We start from the raw sequence: 17,190 nt of genomic DNA on the forward strand, positions 1-17,190 counted from the left end.
TTGTCGCTTCTCTTTCTTCTGACAAATGTACTTATTGTAAGTCGCTTCGGACAAAAGCTGACTGCTTAATGTAAATGTGAACCTTAGAACTTGAGGGGGTGAACGCTGATCTAACAACATGACTCCACCGTGGACCTGCTCTGACGCAGTCTGTCAGCTCGCTAGCACTTGTTGCTCAACACACAGGGGAGGTCTGTAAAGAACAACGGGCCCAGCGGCCGCGCCCCCCTGCATTTATCTCGCCCCGGTTTTGCAGACCGTTGCTTAATTCTCTCGCCACTGATAATAAATGGCGGTTTTGAGTTTCCAGCTGGACCGTTGATTCTCACCACCCCCCTCCCCCCCCCCCCCCCCCCCGCATCACCCAAACCCTCAATCATGCAAAACTCTCCCACGCTGGGGGTGGAGGTGGAGGAGGGGGGGGGGGGGGGGGAGGGGGGGGCATTTTGGCTGTGCCAGACAGCAAGTGGCACTCTCACCAAGAGGGTGCCCACATGTTGTTCTTGAGCCTACTGCTTAGCTCTGCGCCTAGCGCTTAGCTCGGAACCTAGCGGTTAGCTCTGCACCTAGCACTTAGCTCGGAACCTAGCGGTTAGCTCTGCACCTAGCGGTTAGGTTGGCACCTAGCCCTTAGATTTGTAGCTAGCGCTTAGCTCTGCACCTAGCGCTTAGCTCTGCACACAGTGCTTAGCTCTGCACCTAGCGCTTAGCTCTGCACCTAGCGCTTAGGTCTGTACTTAGCGGTTAGCTCTACACACAGTGCTTAGCTCTGCACCTAGCACTTAGCGGTTAGCTCTACACACAGTGCTTAGCTCTGCACCTAGAGTCTCTGCACCTAGCGCTTAGCTCGGCCTCCGGCCTTCCTTCTTTGTCATTTACAAGAATGTGTCGATTTATCTTCCTTTGCGTCATTTGGCATTCAGACTGTTGGATTGCAGACGGTTCACAAACCGGTTCATAAAAGTGGCTAGAAAGGACATTTTGAACAAAAGGGGAAGAGGAGAAAAAAAAACAACACACAGCAAGGTTGACCACAAAACATGAAAACACGCTCTGCTCCCAACATACTAACCCCATATATCCTACACTCGTGATAAAGGGCGAGGTCTGTAAGTACAAACGGTTCCTACAAGTACAAGCGCCAGGACCAACTTACCTGTACATGTAAAAGTAAAAACAAGCTAATTTTTTTGTTTTACTAGTTTTCTCGTTTTTTTTTCTTTTGTTAATAATAAATGCCTTTTGATTTCCTTTGGAGCATCGCCTCCGCACAGCCGACCGGAGGAATCCAGAGAACGGCTTCCAGATGTGACCTGAACGGACCACCTGATTTTGAAGAACCCCTCCAGGTGCGTTTCAGTCCCGGCATCCAATCAGTCACCGTCGCCTCATTGAAGGTCGTTTAACGCCATGGCAACAAGGTGGATGTTTCTGAGGGCTGGCGGCTGTGAACATGATTGATTTGACGATTTGTGTTTTCTGCAAATTGTATTGTTCTATTTATGTTCCAGCATGTGAACAAATCTCGCTCAGAATTGCGAAATATGCTACATCAACGATTGGTACCCGTTTATGACGATAATACATGACTTGGTTATACTGAGGAGGAGTCATATATTCAAGTACTGTCTTAATAGTTTTACATTTACAGACTTCAACTCCAATATACATCTGGAAGACACAATAAGCCCCCCGTCCACCATTTTGCGTGCACTCATTCCACCGTGCCCCCTACATTAACGTCGTCATGGCGACACAAACTCACAATCTCATAGCCATGCTTAAGAGACACTTCCGCTGCCTTTGTTCGCCGTCTTATCAGGAGGGAGAATAAATGAGGCTGCTGAGTGGTCCTCCACATGACTCACGGCCGGGGGGCCCACCTGCCCAGCGAACCACGGAGAGAGTGATCAAGGTGTTCACGTCCCAGCCACTGATTTAGGTTTGTTCAAGAGATCGCTCGCTCTCTCCCTCCTTGTCTCTCGCTCTCTCTCCATCGTCTCGCTCTCTCCTCTCCTCTTGTCTCTTTTTTTCTCATGCCAAAGCTTTATTGGCATGAGGAATATATATATTTGCGTTGCCAAAGCAGGTGAACAATAAAATAAAAAGGTATATAAAAATATATATACATATACATAGATATATGTATTATACTATAAAAAGTGAAATAAAAAGTAAAATGTGCGATATTATAAAAATGACAGTAACTCCTATAAATTTCTCTCTCTCGCTCTCGCTCTCTCTCTGTCTGTGCAGTGAGAGTCAGATAGCTCCGTCTTTTGTTCGCCGTCAGTCACGGCGGATAAAGAAAGCCCCTTGTCCAATAGAAGGACCCGGTGTGTGTGGCCCAGTGCTCAGAGACTCTAATTGACTCGGCGTTAAACCCCTCATAACAGAACGGTGAACGGGCTCGGGGGGGGGGGGGGAGGGAGGGAGGGGTGGGTGTGTTTCTGGTTCGAGCCCCGGTGTCTTCGGCCCACCTGTCGCAGCGTCTACACAGCGCTCTTCCTAACCAGTGGTCGCTCAAACTCGCGCTTTACAACATCGCCCTAACGTTCACCCGTTTCACACACAGCGACGGCGGCGTCAGTCAGCCACGCCGGGCGACAGCCCAGCTGGTCGGGAGCAGTCAGGGTGAGAGGGCGTCTCGCTCAGGGGACGCCTCCACACTCAACAGCTACGAGGAGCCAGGGGATCGAACTAGTAGCGACCTTCCTGGTTACCAGCCGACCCCGCTCCACCTCCGGAGCCCCGTGCAGCCTGTTATCTCCCTGGACGCTCGCCGCAAGAGGCTCTGGATAAAAGCGTCGGCTAAATGACTAACTGGCCGTCGGATACGCGCATGACGTGCAACCTCGTGTGTCACGGAGAACCAGGAGCACAGCCGCCGAGAGGAAGGGGATTATGATTGCTATTATTATTATTATTATTATTATTATTATTGTCAAGATGGTTTGAGTTGTGGCGTGCGCCAGGGAACAGACGTAGTGAAGACGTGCATGGAGCACACGCACATGCACGCTTCATCCACCCCCGGAAGCATCTGCAACTCTGGGCAACATCAGACGTCAACACAACGAGTCATTTCTCACTGTGTGCGTGTGTGTAATAGGAAGTTTGTCCCTGGGTATCAACTGATATATGATCAGTTAACAGAAATGGTGGACAGCACAGTGGATGAAAAGGATGACAGGGGAATTATTACCGCTCTTAAAGTAAGCAGAGGTCCCCTCTGAGTAACGACCACTACCCACGTTTCCTGAGAACAGTCAAATGCGTGATATATCTTTAGAGGGGGGGCGGCACGCGGCTCAGGAGGTGGAGCGGGTCGGCTGGTAACCAGAAGGTTGCTAGTTTGAATCCACACTCTTAGCTCCTCCTAGCTAGAGTGTGGAGGTGTCCCCTGAGCGAGACGCCTCTAACCCTGACTGCTCCTGACCAGCTGGCTGTCGCCCTGCGTGGCTGACTCCGCCGTCGGTGTGTGAATGTGTGCGTGAACGGGTGAAGGTGAGGCAGTGTTGTAAAGCTCTCTGAGTGGTCATTGCTTAGAAAAGCGCTGTGTAAAGGCGCAGTCCATTTACCTTTTAGATACAACAACTCTGTGCTTGGCGGGAACAAACAGAGAAGACGATGTGATAACTCGCTGGAACGGAAAACTCTGAAGTCAGAAGTGGGCCCTCCATCTTGGATGGTGCCAAGTACTGTTCCAACCCGAGAGGGAAGAAGTGACTCATTTCTGTCATGTGACACAAATACATGTTGGAGGGACTTGAGATTCAATGTGTCGCTGATTGGTTTTAATTGCAAAATTTGACAAAAGGTGTCGTACGGGCTGTTGAGTTACCCTGGTGCTCACTCAAACAACGTGGATCTAGTCTGCTTTAAGCCCTCTGGCTTATTCAAACAACGTGGATCCTGTCTGGTTTAAGCCCTGGGGCTTATTCAAACAACCTGGATCCTGTCTGCTTTAAGCCCTGGTCCTTGTTCATTCAAACAAAATGGATCTGCTTTAAGCCCAGGGGCCTATGCTTGATCATTCAAACAACACGGATCTAGGCTGGTTTAAGCCCTGCTGCTTATTCATTCAAACAACATGGATCTTGTCTGCTCTGAGCCCTATGCCTGTCCCATCCATTGCAGCAGCTCTGAAAGCATTTCCGACCGACTTAAGCCTTCCGAATCCCTCCGTCCTTCTTGAAACACTCACTAACTTTCCGCTACTTAAAAAGTAAAACTTTATATGAATGACGTACTTGAAGATAATTGGTCGTTAGCAGCAATTTAACATTGGCGTCGCTAAACTTGTATTTATTTCGGAGTTCAAACTCTTGAGTACTGAGACACGCGCGCACGCACGCATGCACACGCGCACGCATGCACACGCGCACACACACACACACACACACACACACACACACACACACACACACACACACACACACACACACACACACACACACACACAGCGGGGTACTTTAGATTTCGACCTTGAGGCTCCATCTAAGATGAGAGCACCGACGATAGACGTGCGTGACTTTTTCTCAAAACTCATTGATTAGCACTCGGCTCCTGCGGTGATGAAAATGAAATGCGTGGGAGTGTGTGGAAGATTCCCACGTTCTTGAAAATGGAAAATAAGTGGCCGATTCTCTTTGACTATACGACGGTTAAAAGCCTGCGACGAACTGCCTCTCCACGCACATGTAAAAAGGTTGTGAAAGCACGCATGGATACGCGATGCCTTCACATTCTGTTACATGCTGCGGGCTACACCCCTCCACTGACTCAAAGGACTCCTCTGTAAGCTACTAGTGCTAACGATGGCTGGTTTACCATCAGGGCATCCACTGGTTCCTGGAGGGACGTCCAGAACGCGATCGACCTCGGATTTAAAAGCCGCTGACATGTTTAATTCAAGTTTATTTGATTAAGCCCTTAATCACAGGTACAGTCTCAAAGGGTTAACAGGCTGTGTATTTATGACCCCCCCCCCCCCCCCCTCCCTGACCCTAGCCCCCCAGAGGGCAAGGAGGAAATCTGGAGAAGGAACAGAGAGTGGGGGGGGGGGTCCCTCCTTCCAGGGCGGATCAGGAGTGCAATGGGGGCCATAATTGTTGTACGTACTGTACCTAAATACATGCAAAACATTTTAAAATCGGTGATGATGGGGTGCTGGCCGGTTAACTATGAAGGAGAATCCAGGCGTCCTGCTGTAGTCACAAGCCTAAAGTTGAAGCCCAAAGAACAGGAATCCTTTGGAAACGGTTTGAGGAAGAAGCTCTTCAAAGTTGAGGTTGAAGAAAAGCACCAGGTTCGATTCCCTTTGCGTCCACAGCCGACCTCGCAGGCATCGCTGTTCTAGACATCGGGATTTCCCCCCCCCCCCCCCACCCCTACCCCGTTCGCCGTCGTGCGAGGGAGGAGTGACATCAGTCGCGATTGCTTTCATTTGAAGCCGGAATGGTTCTGGCTGATGGTTTAAGGAGCGGGGAATGAGTGGAGCGCCACAAGAGGTGCTCTGTGGGTTGTTTACCTTAATTTGATCTGGAAGTACGCTTCGCACCGCACATCTCCACTAAAAGCTTTCAGCTGATAGATTCCCAGTCTGACACACTACTTAGGGAATCAAAAGGAGCTCCCCCCACGTCAGAGAACAGCATAATAGCCGGCACTTATGATGATGTGCTGAGATGATGAAATCTATTTCTGTTCATGCCTACCAGCTCAGTGGCCTCTTCCCTGTGGATGTCACGCCGTGGATCATAGCAACCCCATAATATGCCGTATTAGTCCCCGTGTTATTGGCCGTCACGATTTCCCGAGATTCGTCTCGCGTCAAACCCCGTTATTAAACAACGTAACCACGGCTACGACGAGACTATCCCATGTTCGTACACCTCGTCGCCGACTTCGGCGTGTGCGTGTTTTACGTCACCGGTCGCGGGATCCCTGAGTTCACCTCCGCTCACGTTAAAACATTCCGGGGCTGAATCAGTGGAGGCAAAAATAATGGAGCTCGTCCTACAATCACCGGTCAGCATCCATTATGTTTTCGGCGCTGGTTTTCGGCCGCGTTCATTTACAAAATAACCAAATAACCAAAATAAATCAGGAATATGAACAGAAGGGCAATACATATGTCAGCGTGACCCTGCCGATTGTTTTGGGGAATTTGGGACTAATGCAGCGAGACGTACACCGAGTACACTTCACGTACGTCAGTGTTAGTACATTTCAGTCGCAATTATTGACCGCGGTCGACCTCCACGCGCGTCCCTCTGAGCCTCGTTAGAACATTCCGCGGCGTCATCGCTCGCCGCGGCCGCTGGTTGCGGAGGTAGAAGCCGCTGGTAGCGATTTGTGTTCCGCCGGTCGAGGAACACATGTTCTGTGTTACGGCCCCCCCCATCCACCCCCCCCCCCCCACCCCCCAACCCAACCCAGGGCTGCGTGAGAGAGAGTGAGCAGGATGTGGACTCGGGACCGGGCGTTCCCGCCGTTTAAGATCAGGCGAAGGACTCGCTCGCAGCCGTAGATTGATGGGATTGTGGCCGGTGGTGGTGGGGGTGGTGGGGGGGACAGGGGAGGAGGAGGAGGCAGTATCCATGGGAACTGCGGGGAGGGAAATTAGACGAATCCTAGACGATGCGGCTCAACGGGTTTGACTGATGAGGGCAACGTGAGAGGAGGAGGAGAAAAGGAGAGGAGAGTTAGAGGCAGAGGGAGAGAGGAGGAGGAGGAAGGAGGAGGAAGGAGGAGGCGAGGAGGAGAGTTAGAGGCAGAGGGAGAGAGGAGGAGGAGGAGGAAGGAGGAGGCGAGGAGGAGAGTTAGAGGCAGAGGGAGAGAGGAGGAGGAGGAGGAGAAGGAGGAGGAGGAAGGAGGAGGCGAGGAGGAGAGTTAGAGGCAGAGGGAGAGAGGAGGAGAGTTAGAGGCCAGGAGGAAGGAGGACAGAGGAGGTCTGAGAGTAGGAGGCAGGGAGAGAGAGTGGACCAGGAGATGTGAGGCGGGGACGTGCGTGCGGGCATGCCCGGGCAAACCCCGGGTATCACCAACAAACACGGCGGCGGCTCTGATAGGGGCGAGGTATGAGGTATGAGGTATGGGCGGGGTGCGGCGGCGAGCGTCGCCCTACCTGACTTGCCGACGCCCGCTCGGCCGAACACGGCCAGCTTGACTTCTGGGCTCTTCGCCATGACAGCAGCAGCAGCAGCAGCAGCAGCAGCCAATCACAGAGCGCCAAGATCAGCTGTCCATTCCCCGGTCCGGGACCCAGAGGAGATGTTGCCTGATGGGAGACAGATACACAACGTTGTTATCTGTAATCTCTGGGGCTGCTGGTAAACACATCTTGGATCTTCCGAAAAGACATTCAAGGGTTATGCAGAAGTCATACCAGTGTCATAACACCCCCCCCCTCCCCCCTCTCATGTGAGTAGCAAAACAATACAACAACAATAATTCATTTATTTTGTATAGCGCTCTTCAATGACCCAAAGACGCTTACCATTCACACACACAGTCATACCGGTGGTGGTGAACTACGACAGTGGCCACAGCTGCCCTGGGGCGGACTGACGGAAGCGTGGCTGTCATTCATTCGCCTGCGGCCCCCCTCCCTCCCTCCTCCGACCACCGCCTCAAACACACAGCAGTCAGACACGTTCACACTGAGGCAAGGTGTGTGTGAAGTGTCTTTGCCCAACGACCGTGACACAAGTGGCAAGGGCGGGGATTGAACCGCCGACCCCTCCGATCACTGGCCGACCCGCTCTACCACCTGAGCCACGGTCGCCGCCCCCCCCCCCCCAACATTAATCCCTGGAGACGTGTTGGGCGTCTTGTCGGGATTCAAACTCGCACACCGTCAGCCTCACAGGCTTTAAGCGCTCCGTCTGTTCTGACAGATCTGTCGGTTGGTGTGGGAGGTCTTGCGGCACGCCGGTTAAACGCCGAGTCATTTCGAGACGTCGTAGTGAGACCCCTACCTGCGTCTCACGGAATCGCACCTTCAGGGGTTTAGGGGTTACAGAAAACGTTTTACTTTATTTATTTATTTATTTTTTTTATCTTTCAGAATCCTTTCATTGTCACAGCACAGTGTACAACGAAATTGTAGCAGCATCCAAGTAAACACACAACATAATAATAGGGCGTGCGTGCGTGTGTATGTGTGTGTCAGTGCCGTTTGTGTTCAGTGCAGTGATGGCTTGTGGAAAGAAGCTGTTTGTCAGTCTTGTTTGTCGTGGTTCTGGTGGACCTGTAGCACCTGCCAGAGGGTAGCAGGTAGAGCAGGTGATGTGCTGGATGAGTGCTGTCTCTTGTGATTGCCTCAGCTCTGCTGAGGCATCGGGATAATGTGATAATGCTGTGATAATGTGATAATGTTTCACGGGATTAATGGGGTCTCTTCCACGATGCTCGTATTGAAAAACGCCCGCCACAAACGTCAGTGTGATTTCGGTGGAAGCAACAACAACGGTGCTGTCTTGCAATCCTCCAGTCTGCGTCCATGATGTTCTGCTGTGTTTGGCCGTGTTCATTATCGAAATAAGGATGGACCAAAAAAAAAAAAGGGTAACATTGACAGAATCTCGATAACGTATCACACGGTGAACCTGCTGCTGCACGTCTCTCTTTCTAATCGTGTGATCATTTCACAGCAGTCCAACACAGCCCCGCCCCATTGGTCAACACGGCGATACGCCTGGCAGACTGTTCCCCTGGAGATAACTCGACCAAACACAACAGGAACACGGAGGTGGACGACCTGTGGATCAGACCCTGGTTTACTCGCTCGCACGCACGCGCGCACACAATGAAGTGTAACCGACTACAGTTGAACCAATGCGTGTGAAATAGACCGATTTTGAATAGCTTTGACATTTGGTAATTATGTACACACACACACACACACACACACACACACACACACACACACACACACACACTGAAGTGTTGTAGAGTAACCGACAACGTCAGTTGAACGAATGCGTGTGAAATGGACCGATTTTGAATAGCTTTGACATTTGGTAATTATGTACACATCACACACACACACACACACACACACACACACACACACACACACACACACACACACACACACACACACACACACACACACACACACACACACACACACACCCCTAATAAACCCATCTATTCCTCCCGTCATCTGTGTGACCATGATTCACACATCCAGAGACACGTTCTCTCTCTGCAGCTGATGCTCACGGGCGCCTGCGGACTCACACACACACACACACACACACACACACACACGCACACAGACTCATGCACGCACACACACCTGCGCACGCGCGCGCAAATCAAAGAGGCTGAGAATGCGGTCCAGCGTGTTACCGGGGGCAACCGCTTCATCATCAACATGACTCACACACTCCCCTGTTGCCGTTGCCGGCAGTCACGATCACCCCTCTGTGTGTGTGTGTGTGCGTGCGTGCGCTCGCGAGAGTCAATTTAAGTGTGTACGACTGGGATGTATGATGAAAACAAAATGGGCGAATGGAGCGGACCAGGAATGCAGCCAGCGGCCCGGGGTGACAGGTTGACTCCTGGCCGTAGTGGGAACAGACCAGTGGGTAAGAGTCCAGTCATGTACTGACCCCCAGCCCCTCTGACACCACACACCTCACGCCCCGCCAACCAGTGGCAGTGTGTCAACCTGGAGTTCTGCTTCCAGGTCGTGTGTGTGTGTGTGTGTGTGTGTGTGTGTGTGTGTGTGTGTGTGTGTGTGTGTGTGTGTGTGTGTGTGTGTGTGTGTGTGTGTGTGTGTGTGTGTGTGTGTGTGTGTGTGTGTGTGAGAGAGAGAGATCTGTACCGCCAGAAGAGTCAACAGGAAACACACACGGTTGGGGGGGGGGGGGTAAACAAACAAGAAGACAGTGTTTTCATTCAACTACAGCAGAGAGGGGCGTCGTCGCACTGAAAACCTGAACGACCGGCGTTTGAATCCGACGGCCGGCCTTTAAGGCGGCCCGCAAGGCACCGCTGCGGAGCGGGCCAGGGGAACAGACAAGCGTTGGCGTCGAGGCGCCCGCCGCCGCGGGCACGTCCAGGTTGATGGAGAGGGGGGGGGCGACTAGCGGCTTAGCTTCCCCCCCCCCCGCGGGCAGACACCTCATTAAACCCGGAGCAGCTGGAGGCTCTTATGAACTGGCGCGTGTCCAAGTGGCCCGGAGGGGGGGGGGGGGGGGGAGGACAGCCCTATCCCTATCCCTGTCACTCAAAAGTTCGAACCCTTCCCTCCCTGGACACGCCCCCTCTTGTACCCCCCACCCCACCCCACACCAATAAGACCCTCAACCCCCTCCCCTCCCTGGACACGCCCCCACTCGTGCCCCTAACCACCGTCACCCCTATACCTTCTCTTTTTTTCCTTTTATAAACAAACACGCGTGCCCATATATGGCATGCGCCGGTGAAAGTAGGGGGGGGGGGGGCTCTGATGAGGTCACCCCTCAACGCACAGCTACCTTTCCAGTTAAAGGCGGTCGTTTGGATGGGTTAGAGGTCGTTTATTACAAGGTACCTGGACCTTCCAGCCTTTTTATTTTTTTTTTCTGTGTAACATTTTTTAAATGTCAAGCTCTCGGGCGGGGTCGAGATTTGCACGCACCGCTGTGCCGTTGGTCTTTATTTTCTCTGGTTTTTAACGTTTTTTAACTGCCAGACTTTTATTTTCCGTCCGTCCGTTATTTCGCAATTTTTTTCTCTCTCTCTCTCTCTCTCTCTCTCTCTCTCTCTCTCTCTCTCTCTCTCTCTCTCTCTCTCTCTCTCTACCTATCCCCCGCTGGATCTGTTTTTATATCTTTCTACCAGCTAAAAATAAAAACGAAAATACTGGCGGTCGAGTCGCACTGTGCAAACACGCACGCACACGCACGCGCGCGTTCTGACTCAACTGTCACTCCAAACCACTGCCAAGAAACGGAGGAAAAAAAAAAAAAAAGGCGCATATTGTGTGTGTGTGTGAGGCGTGGAGGGCACGGAGAGCTGTTTATAGACCGAGTAGTTCCTCTGGCGCTTGCTTCGTTCCTGGACCTTTTACTTTGGTTGGCGCTTTTACTTTGAAAAACCCGAACCACAAGATGATGTGTGCGATGCGTTCTGCTCGCTGACATCCACTTGAACCCAGTGCCCACCACTGTCTCCAGCGTGCGTATATACGTAGCCTACCCTAACCCGGTAAACACTCGCGTCCTGCATACGCTTTAACTTTAATTCTTCTCCAAGTCCGCTGCTATTCCTCCCTGTCACGTCCGCTGTAAAGTAACGTCTGGATAATGGGTGGTGCCCTCCCTCTCGCGGTGGTGGCTCCCCACCAGATTACAGGGCAGCCAGGGGGCCCCACCGCGGGGAGGGCCCCCACCGCGGGAGGTGGCCCTGCCCAGCTGGTGCACCGCACGCTATAGAAAGGAAAGGCTCTCTCTCGCCCACAGCAGCCGCCGCTTGTCATCAAATGCAGCTTTAATTAAACGGGCCTGCTGCTTTTAGACATGCCCTGTCCATTTACCGGCGGGGCGGCGTCCGCCTCAAAAAAAGAGGGAGTTGACCTGGTTGAAATGGTTGCCTGATTCAAACCTAATTCAAACCGCGGATATCGGACCTTTTGGATGAGTGACCAAAGGTGTGTGTGTGTGTGTGTGTGTGTGTGTGTGTGTGTGTGTGTGTGTGTGTGTGTGTGTGTGTGTGTGTGTGTGTGTGTGTGTGTGTGTGTGTGTGTGTGTGTGTGTGTGTGTGTGTGTGTGTGTGTGTGTGTGTGTGTGTGTGCGCGCGCGCACGTTGTGCGTCCCGGACGATGTGGGGAAAGTGATGGGGGGGGGGGGGGGGCGGGCGGTGTGTGTAGATGGCGACATCCTCCCGGACGCACAACACACAGGTACGCACAGGTCAGAGATGGTACAGTCTACCACGCAGTCATCAAGTGATATCCCCCTTGCACACCAACACAACAGCGTGTATAGGCCTACATAGCCTATGCGTGTGGTGGTGGTGGTGGTGTATAGACTTTGTAGGACCGAGGGGTCCCAAGCAGTTGCTCATATAACGTAGGCTTTTGGTTCCGATTATAATGTACGCTATTGGATGTGACAGGTTATAATAACGTTCGTTTCCCTGACATATCATACGTCACACGACCGCTAACCAACTTCGACAATGCCCCTGTGTGTGCCTATACGACTTGTTATCCGTTGTGTTGTTCGTTAAACAACACAGCTCTCACGTTAACAGCGTTTCACTCACCTCAACTGATGGAATGCGCGATGGGACGAATACCGCTGGACCGAACCGATGCTCTCTCTCTCTCTCTCTCTCTCTCTCTCCGCAGAACCTTTTCGTCAGTGGTTAGGATGGTGCCGTTGACCTTCTCGGATTCACGACAGACGAACGACTGACGGTCCTTGCACCGCGGTCGTTGGTCTGGAGCCTTGGGGTGGTTCTCGTTCCGCGTCGACCGAGGCGAGCAGAACAACAGCTCAACTGTCACTGAAACTCTAGCCCGTGGACCAGGGGCGATATAGGAGGAGCGGAGTCTCTCTTCAGCGGCGTGCCGTTGCGCTCTGCTGCGCGGTCGCCGGGCGCCCTCTAGCGGACAGACGCTGCAACCGCAACGCTCGAGTCTTGTGTAGAGATCAGAGATTATGGGACCCGAGTCCGTTCATCTTCAAGGCGTGTGTGTGTGTGTGTGTGTGTGTGTGTGTGTGTGTGTGTGTGTGTGTGTGTGTGTGTGTGTGTGTGTGTGTGTGTGTGTGTGTGTGTGTGTGTGTGTGTGTGTGTGTACCCAGGTGCATGCTGCACACGGTGCCTTTATTTACCTGAAACGTCCTCTTCGAACACAGTGACATGATTACGCGATAACCTGTGGGTCTCCCTACAACTCGGATCTGGCTTCCATTCCTACTAGTGAGGTCGTCAGGTACATATTTGATATTCATTTGATGTTTCTCTTGTGGCTGGTGAACCAGCACTTCACTGCGCAAGCGCGAAGTGATGATAAGGGAACTCGTTCTATCGCGATCAAGAAAACATTAAATAGATATCGTGGATATTATATCTTGGATATTAACATTGTTTTTTGCAGAAATGCCACGTTTGGATTAGAGACCTAAACTAACTTTAGCTCTGTTTTGGAGAAGCCTCTCGGAACACACGACCAAAACAAAGCATAGTGGCACCGCTGGCAGCTGTGGATGAACTAAACAACAGGCTGCACAATAACTAATCACAATAACATTTTCAAAAATGAATCACATTTTGGATCAACTTTGGAACAAGACTATATAAAGATTAAAATGTGCTTCGCTCTCAGGTAAGTACCATTCACTGTGAAAACGCTCAAAAGCAGTCAACAAACTGCCATTGTTTGCCCACTTCCCTTTTTGCGTAAAGCGGAACTTTCCTCTTACGCGTTTTCGTGCGCCTTTACGCACGGTGGCTGGGAGTGTTCTAGCGTCTCCTCGGGTGAGGAGCAGGCAGTAGGTCGATCTCTCAGGACTCTCCGCCTTTCCGCACCATGGGGTTCGCGTGGCTGCCGCTCTTCCTCGCCCTCGCTGGGCTCCGGGGGTCCCGCGGTCTGCAGGAGGTCGACGTGTTCCCCTCCCGCGGCGGAGAGATCCGCGACTTCACCGTCGCCGCGCGCTGGTTGTACGTCGTCACCGGCGACCACCTGTACCAGCTCAACCTCAGCCTGGGGCTGCTCCACAGTCTGCCCCAGAGAGGGGAATACATAGGGAGTGAGGACCACTCGGTTCTTGGACGGTTTAACAGGGCTTCGGAGGGGGGCGCGTCCACTTTTAGCGTCAATACCTTGGCGCCACTTGTGGAGCGCAACCTGTTGCTCACCTGCGGTGCGCTGGAATGCGGCTTCTGTGAGATGCTGAACTTGACGGACATAACTCGGATACTAAGCGGGGAGGATTTTGAATTGAGTCCTGTTGTGCCAAAAGGCGCTTCCGTGGGATTTGTGGTTGACGTGAATGGAGAGTACGTTTTATCTGCTGCTGAAGAGTCCGAAGGAATCAACGACAAAGGATGTCCGGACATTCCAGAAAAATCGCGAATTCGTCTTCATAACACACATGAAAGTCAGGAAGGAGGGCTGTTCGCGTTCGTAGACGAAAGGGGGGACCCCGAAATCCGTGCGCGTCATCCAGGTGTCCAGTTTGTGGATGGCTTTCAAATCAAATCGACTATTTTTATTTTTTCTAACTTAAAAGACGAAGACAACGCCCCTAAAGTTCGTCTACTTTGGTTTGCGAACAAAACGAGTAAAACCGAAACGTTAAAGTCCCTGCGAGGTGCGACACTCGTCTGCTGTGAAGGTGGCGAAGCGCACCAGACACTCGTTTCTTCTTCGGTGATTCCCGGAGGATTCCCGGTCCTCTGGGCAGGGATATTTACCGACCATGACGTCACTAACACGGAGCTCGCCATATATGACGTCGGTCCGCCAACTGATGCACCGACCTACGTGGACCCAGACTTCAGCTTCCAAGGAGATCCTTTGAAGGTGAACATGCCATAGACGAGAAAGTGAAATTGATTTACATGAAGGTCTAAAACAAAGTTCATCACACCAGGGATGAGCATTGGTGTTTCGCTTTATTTGGGCTACATTAACTGATAATTGGGGAAAAGGCAGGTGCATGGAATTGCAATTAAAGGTATATTAACTGTGTGTGTGTGTGTGTGTATTTGAGTGCATGGGTGTGTGTGTTTGATTGCATGGGTGTGTGACACTGTGTGTGTTTGAGTGCATGGGTGTGTGTTGGCGTGCATGTGTCTGTGTTTGGGCGCATGGTGTGTGTGTGTGAGTACGTTGGCATGCATCTGTGTGTGTGTGTGTGTGTGTGTGTGTGTGTGTGTGTGTGTGTGCGTGCATGTGTACAGGGCTACAGCGCTCCCATCACGCTGAAGCCAAAGCGCGTGCTGCTGAAACATGGTTTCATGACGTCGGTGCTCGCGGTCAGGCTGAGCGACTGGTTCATCTTCTTCATCGGCACCGGAGACGGTCAACTCCTGAAGGTGTGTAGGCCCCGGCCTGCTACGTCAGGCTACGTCACTCCCTCTGCTGTAACAGGCGGAGGTGGCTCCAACTCTCTCTCCCCCACTGATGTCAAATCTCTCTCTCTCTCTCAACACTCTTCCCCCCCCCCCCCCCCCCCCAACACTTTAAATAGGCCAATAGCCGAGTAAGCATGCTTGTGTCATCAAAAAATGACATGTGTGTCATGTGATCACAGCACAGAAGGAAATGACTGCAGCAAAAGCGCCTGTGATTGCATTTACATGATGGCTCGGGGTCAGAGGTCATGAGAGATTGAGTTAGCCCTGGTCTTGTGACTGGTACATCTTCCCTGGTATCCCGTGAAATGTGCAGGAAACAGGGACAGGAAATGCATTAAGCTGCAGCCCTGATTTCTGGCCACTTGTTTAGTCGTCAATTTTGAAAAGAAATGTTGATTGCGTTTTAGTATACACAAACGAAAATGGGTATAACGTAGATATTATGTGAGAAATATTTTTCATCCGACTAATGGTGAGTAATGAGTTGTCTGGTTTAACAAAAGCTACGGACAGAGTTCCTAATACTTATCTTTATCTAAGTATCAGCGCTTTCGTTGCTACCGGTCAAAACAGGCAAGAATTTTGCCCGTTTGTACGAGTTAACTAGGAGGACCTGGAGAGAGTTAACTCAGGAGTTAATTCTCTTTAGTCTTTGGAGGCAAAGGACCTGGACCATTGTTTGCTGCTTTAAGTGTTGTCCTGGTTGTGTTGCCTTCAGTTCTAAGTGTCCGGTACTCGTAATTGTAAGGTACTACAAGTGTACTCTAACTGTAATCTACTCTGAGTGTACTCTAACTGTAATCTACTCTGAGTGTACTCTAACTGTAATCTACTCTGAGTGTACTCTAACTGTAATCTACTCTGAGTGTACTCTAACTGTAATCTACTCTGAGTGTAAGGCACTATAAGTGTAAGGTCCTGTAAGGTGCTCTAGGGTTAAGGTCCTGTAAGGTGCCCTAGGGTTAAGGTCCTGTAAGGTGCTCTAGGGTTAAGGTCCTGTAAGGTGCTCTAGGGTTAAGGTCCTGTAAGGTGCCCTAGGGTTAAGGTCCTGTAAGGTCCTCTAGGGTTAAGGTCCTGTAAGGTGCTCTAGGGTTAAGGTCCTGTAAGGTGCTCTAGGGTTAAGGTCCTGTAAGGTGCCCTAGGGTTAAGGTCCTGTAAGGTGCCCTAGGGTTAAGGTCCTGTAAGGTGCTCTAGGGTTAAGGTCCTGTAAGGTGCTCTAGGGTTAAGGTCCTGTAAGGTGCCCTAGGGTTAAGGTCCTGTAAGGTGCTCTAGGGTTAAGGTCCTGTAAGGTGCTGTAGGGTTAAGGTCCTGTAAGGTGCTCTAGGGTTAAGGTCCTGTAAGGCACTATAAGTGTAAGGTCCTGTAAGGTGCTCTAGGGTTAAGGTCCTGTAAGGTGCTCTAGGGTTAAGGTCCTGTAAGGTGCTCTAGGGTTAAGGTCCTGTAAGGTGCTCTAGGGTTAAGGTCCTGTAAGGTGCCCTAGGGTTAAGGTCCTGTAAGGTGCTCTAGGGTTAAGGTGCTCTAGGGTTAAGGTCCTGTAAGGTGCTCTAGGGTTAAGGTCCTGTAAGGTGCCCTAGGGTTAAGGTCCTGTAAGGTGCTCTAGGGTTAAGGTGCTCTAGGGTTAAGGTCCTGTAAGGTGCTGTAGGGTTAAGGTCCTGTAAGGTGCTCTAGGGTTAAGGTCCTGTAAGGTGCTCTAGGGTTAAGGTCCTGTAAGGTGCTCTAGGGTTAAGGTCCTGTAAGGTGCCCTAGGGTTAAGGTCCTGTAAGGTGCTCTAGGGTTAAGGTCCTGTAAGGTGCCCTAGGGTTAAGGTCCTGTAAGGTGCTCTAGGGTTAAGGTCCTGTAAGGTGCTCTAGGGTTAAGGTCCTGTAAGGTGCTCTAGGGTTAAGGTCCTGTAAGGTGCTCTAGGGTTAAGGTCCTGTAAGGTGCTCTAGGGTTAAGGTCCTGTAAGGTGCTCTAGGGTTAAGGTGCTCTAGGGTTAAGGTCCTGTAAGTTGCTCTAGGGTTAAGGTCCTGTAAGGTGCTCTAGGGTTAAGGTCCTGTAAGGTGCTCTAGGGTTAAGGTCCTGTAAGGTGCTCTAGGGTTAAGGTCCTGTAAGGTGCTCTAG

General features: G+C 51.5%; 2 protein-coding genes across 3 annotated transcripts in view; both read left to right on the forward strand.

Annotated features, from left to right (window-relative positions):
* The window catches only part of LOC311367473 (protein mono-ADP-ribosyltransferase PARP12-like), a gene marked incomplete at both ends in the record, with an annotated part of 12,068 nt that extends 9,249 nt beyond the window's left edge, over positions 1–2,819 (forward strand). Inside the window, one exon of the mRNA XM_084486314.1 lies at positions 2,656–2,819. Within this exon, the coding sequence (XP_084342440.1) occupies positions 2,656–2,819 (164 nt within the window). The remainder of the gene's footprint in view (positions 1–2,655) is intronic.
* Positions 2,820–13,476: 10,657 nt separating this feature from the next.
* Positions 13,477–17,190, forward strand: part of plxnc1 (plexin C1) — a 33,678-nt gene continuing 29,964 nt past the window's right edge. For both annotated transcript variants that reach the window (XM_084486203.1, XM_084486204.1), the window contains exons 1-2: positions 13,477–14,533; positions 14,914–15,048. In XM_084486203.1, coding sequence (XP_084342329.1) covers positions 13,538–14,533; positions 14,914–15,048 — 1,131 coding nt within the window. In that variant the 5' untranslated portion in view covers positions 13,477–13,537. The remainder of the gene's footprint in view (positions 14,534–14,913; positions 15,049–17,190) is intronic.

The sequence above is a fragment of the Micromesistius poutassou genome (assembly GCF_964030765.1).
Source record: "Micromesistius poutassou genome assembly, chromosome: 22".
Taxonomy (NCBI): domain Eukaryota; kingdom Metazoa; phylum Chordata; class Actinopteri; order Gadiformes; family Gadidae; genus Micromesistius; species Micromesistius poutassou.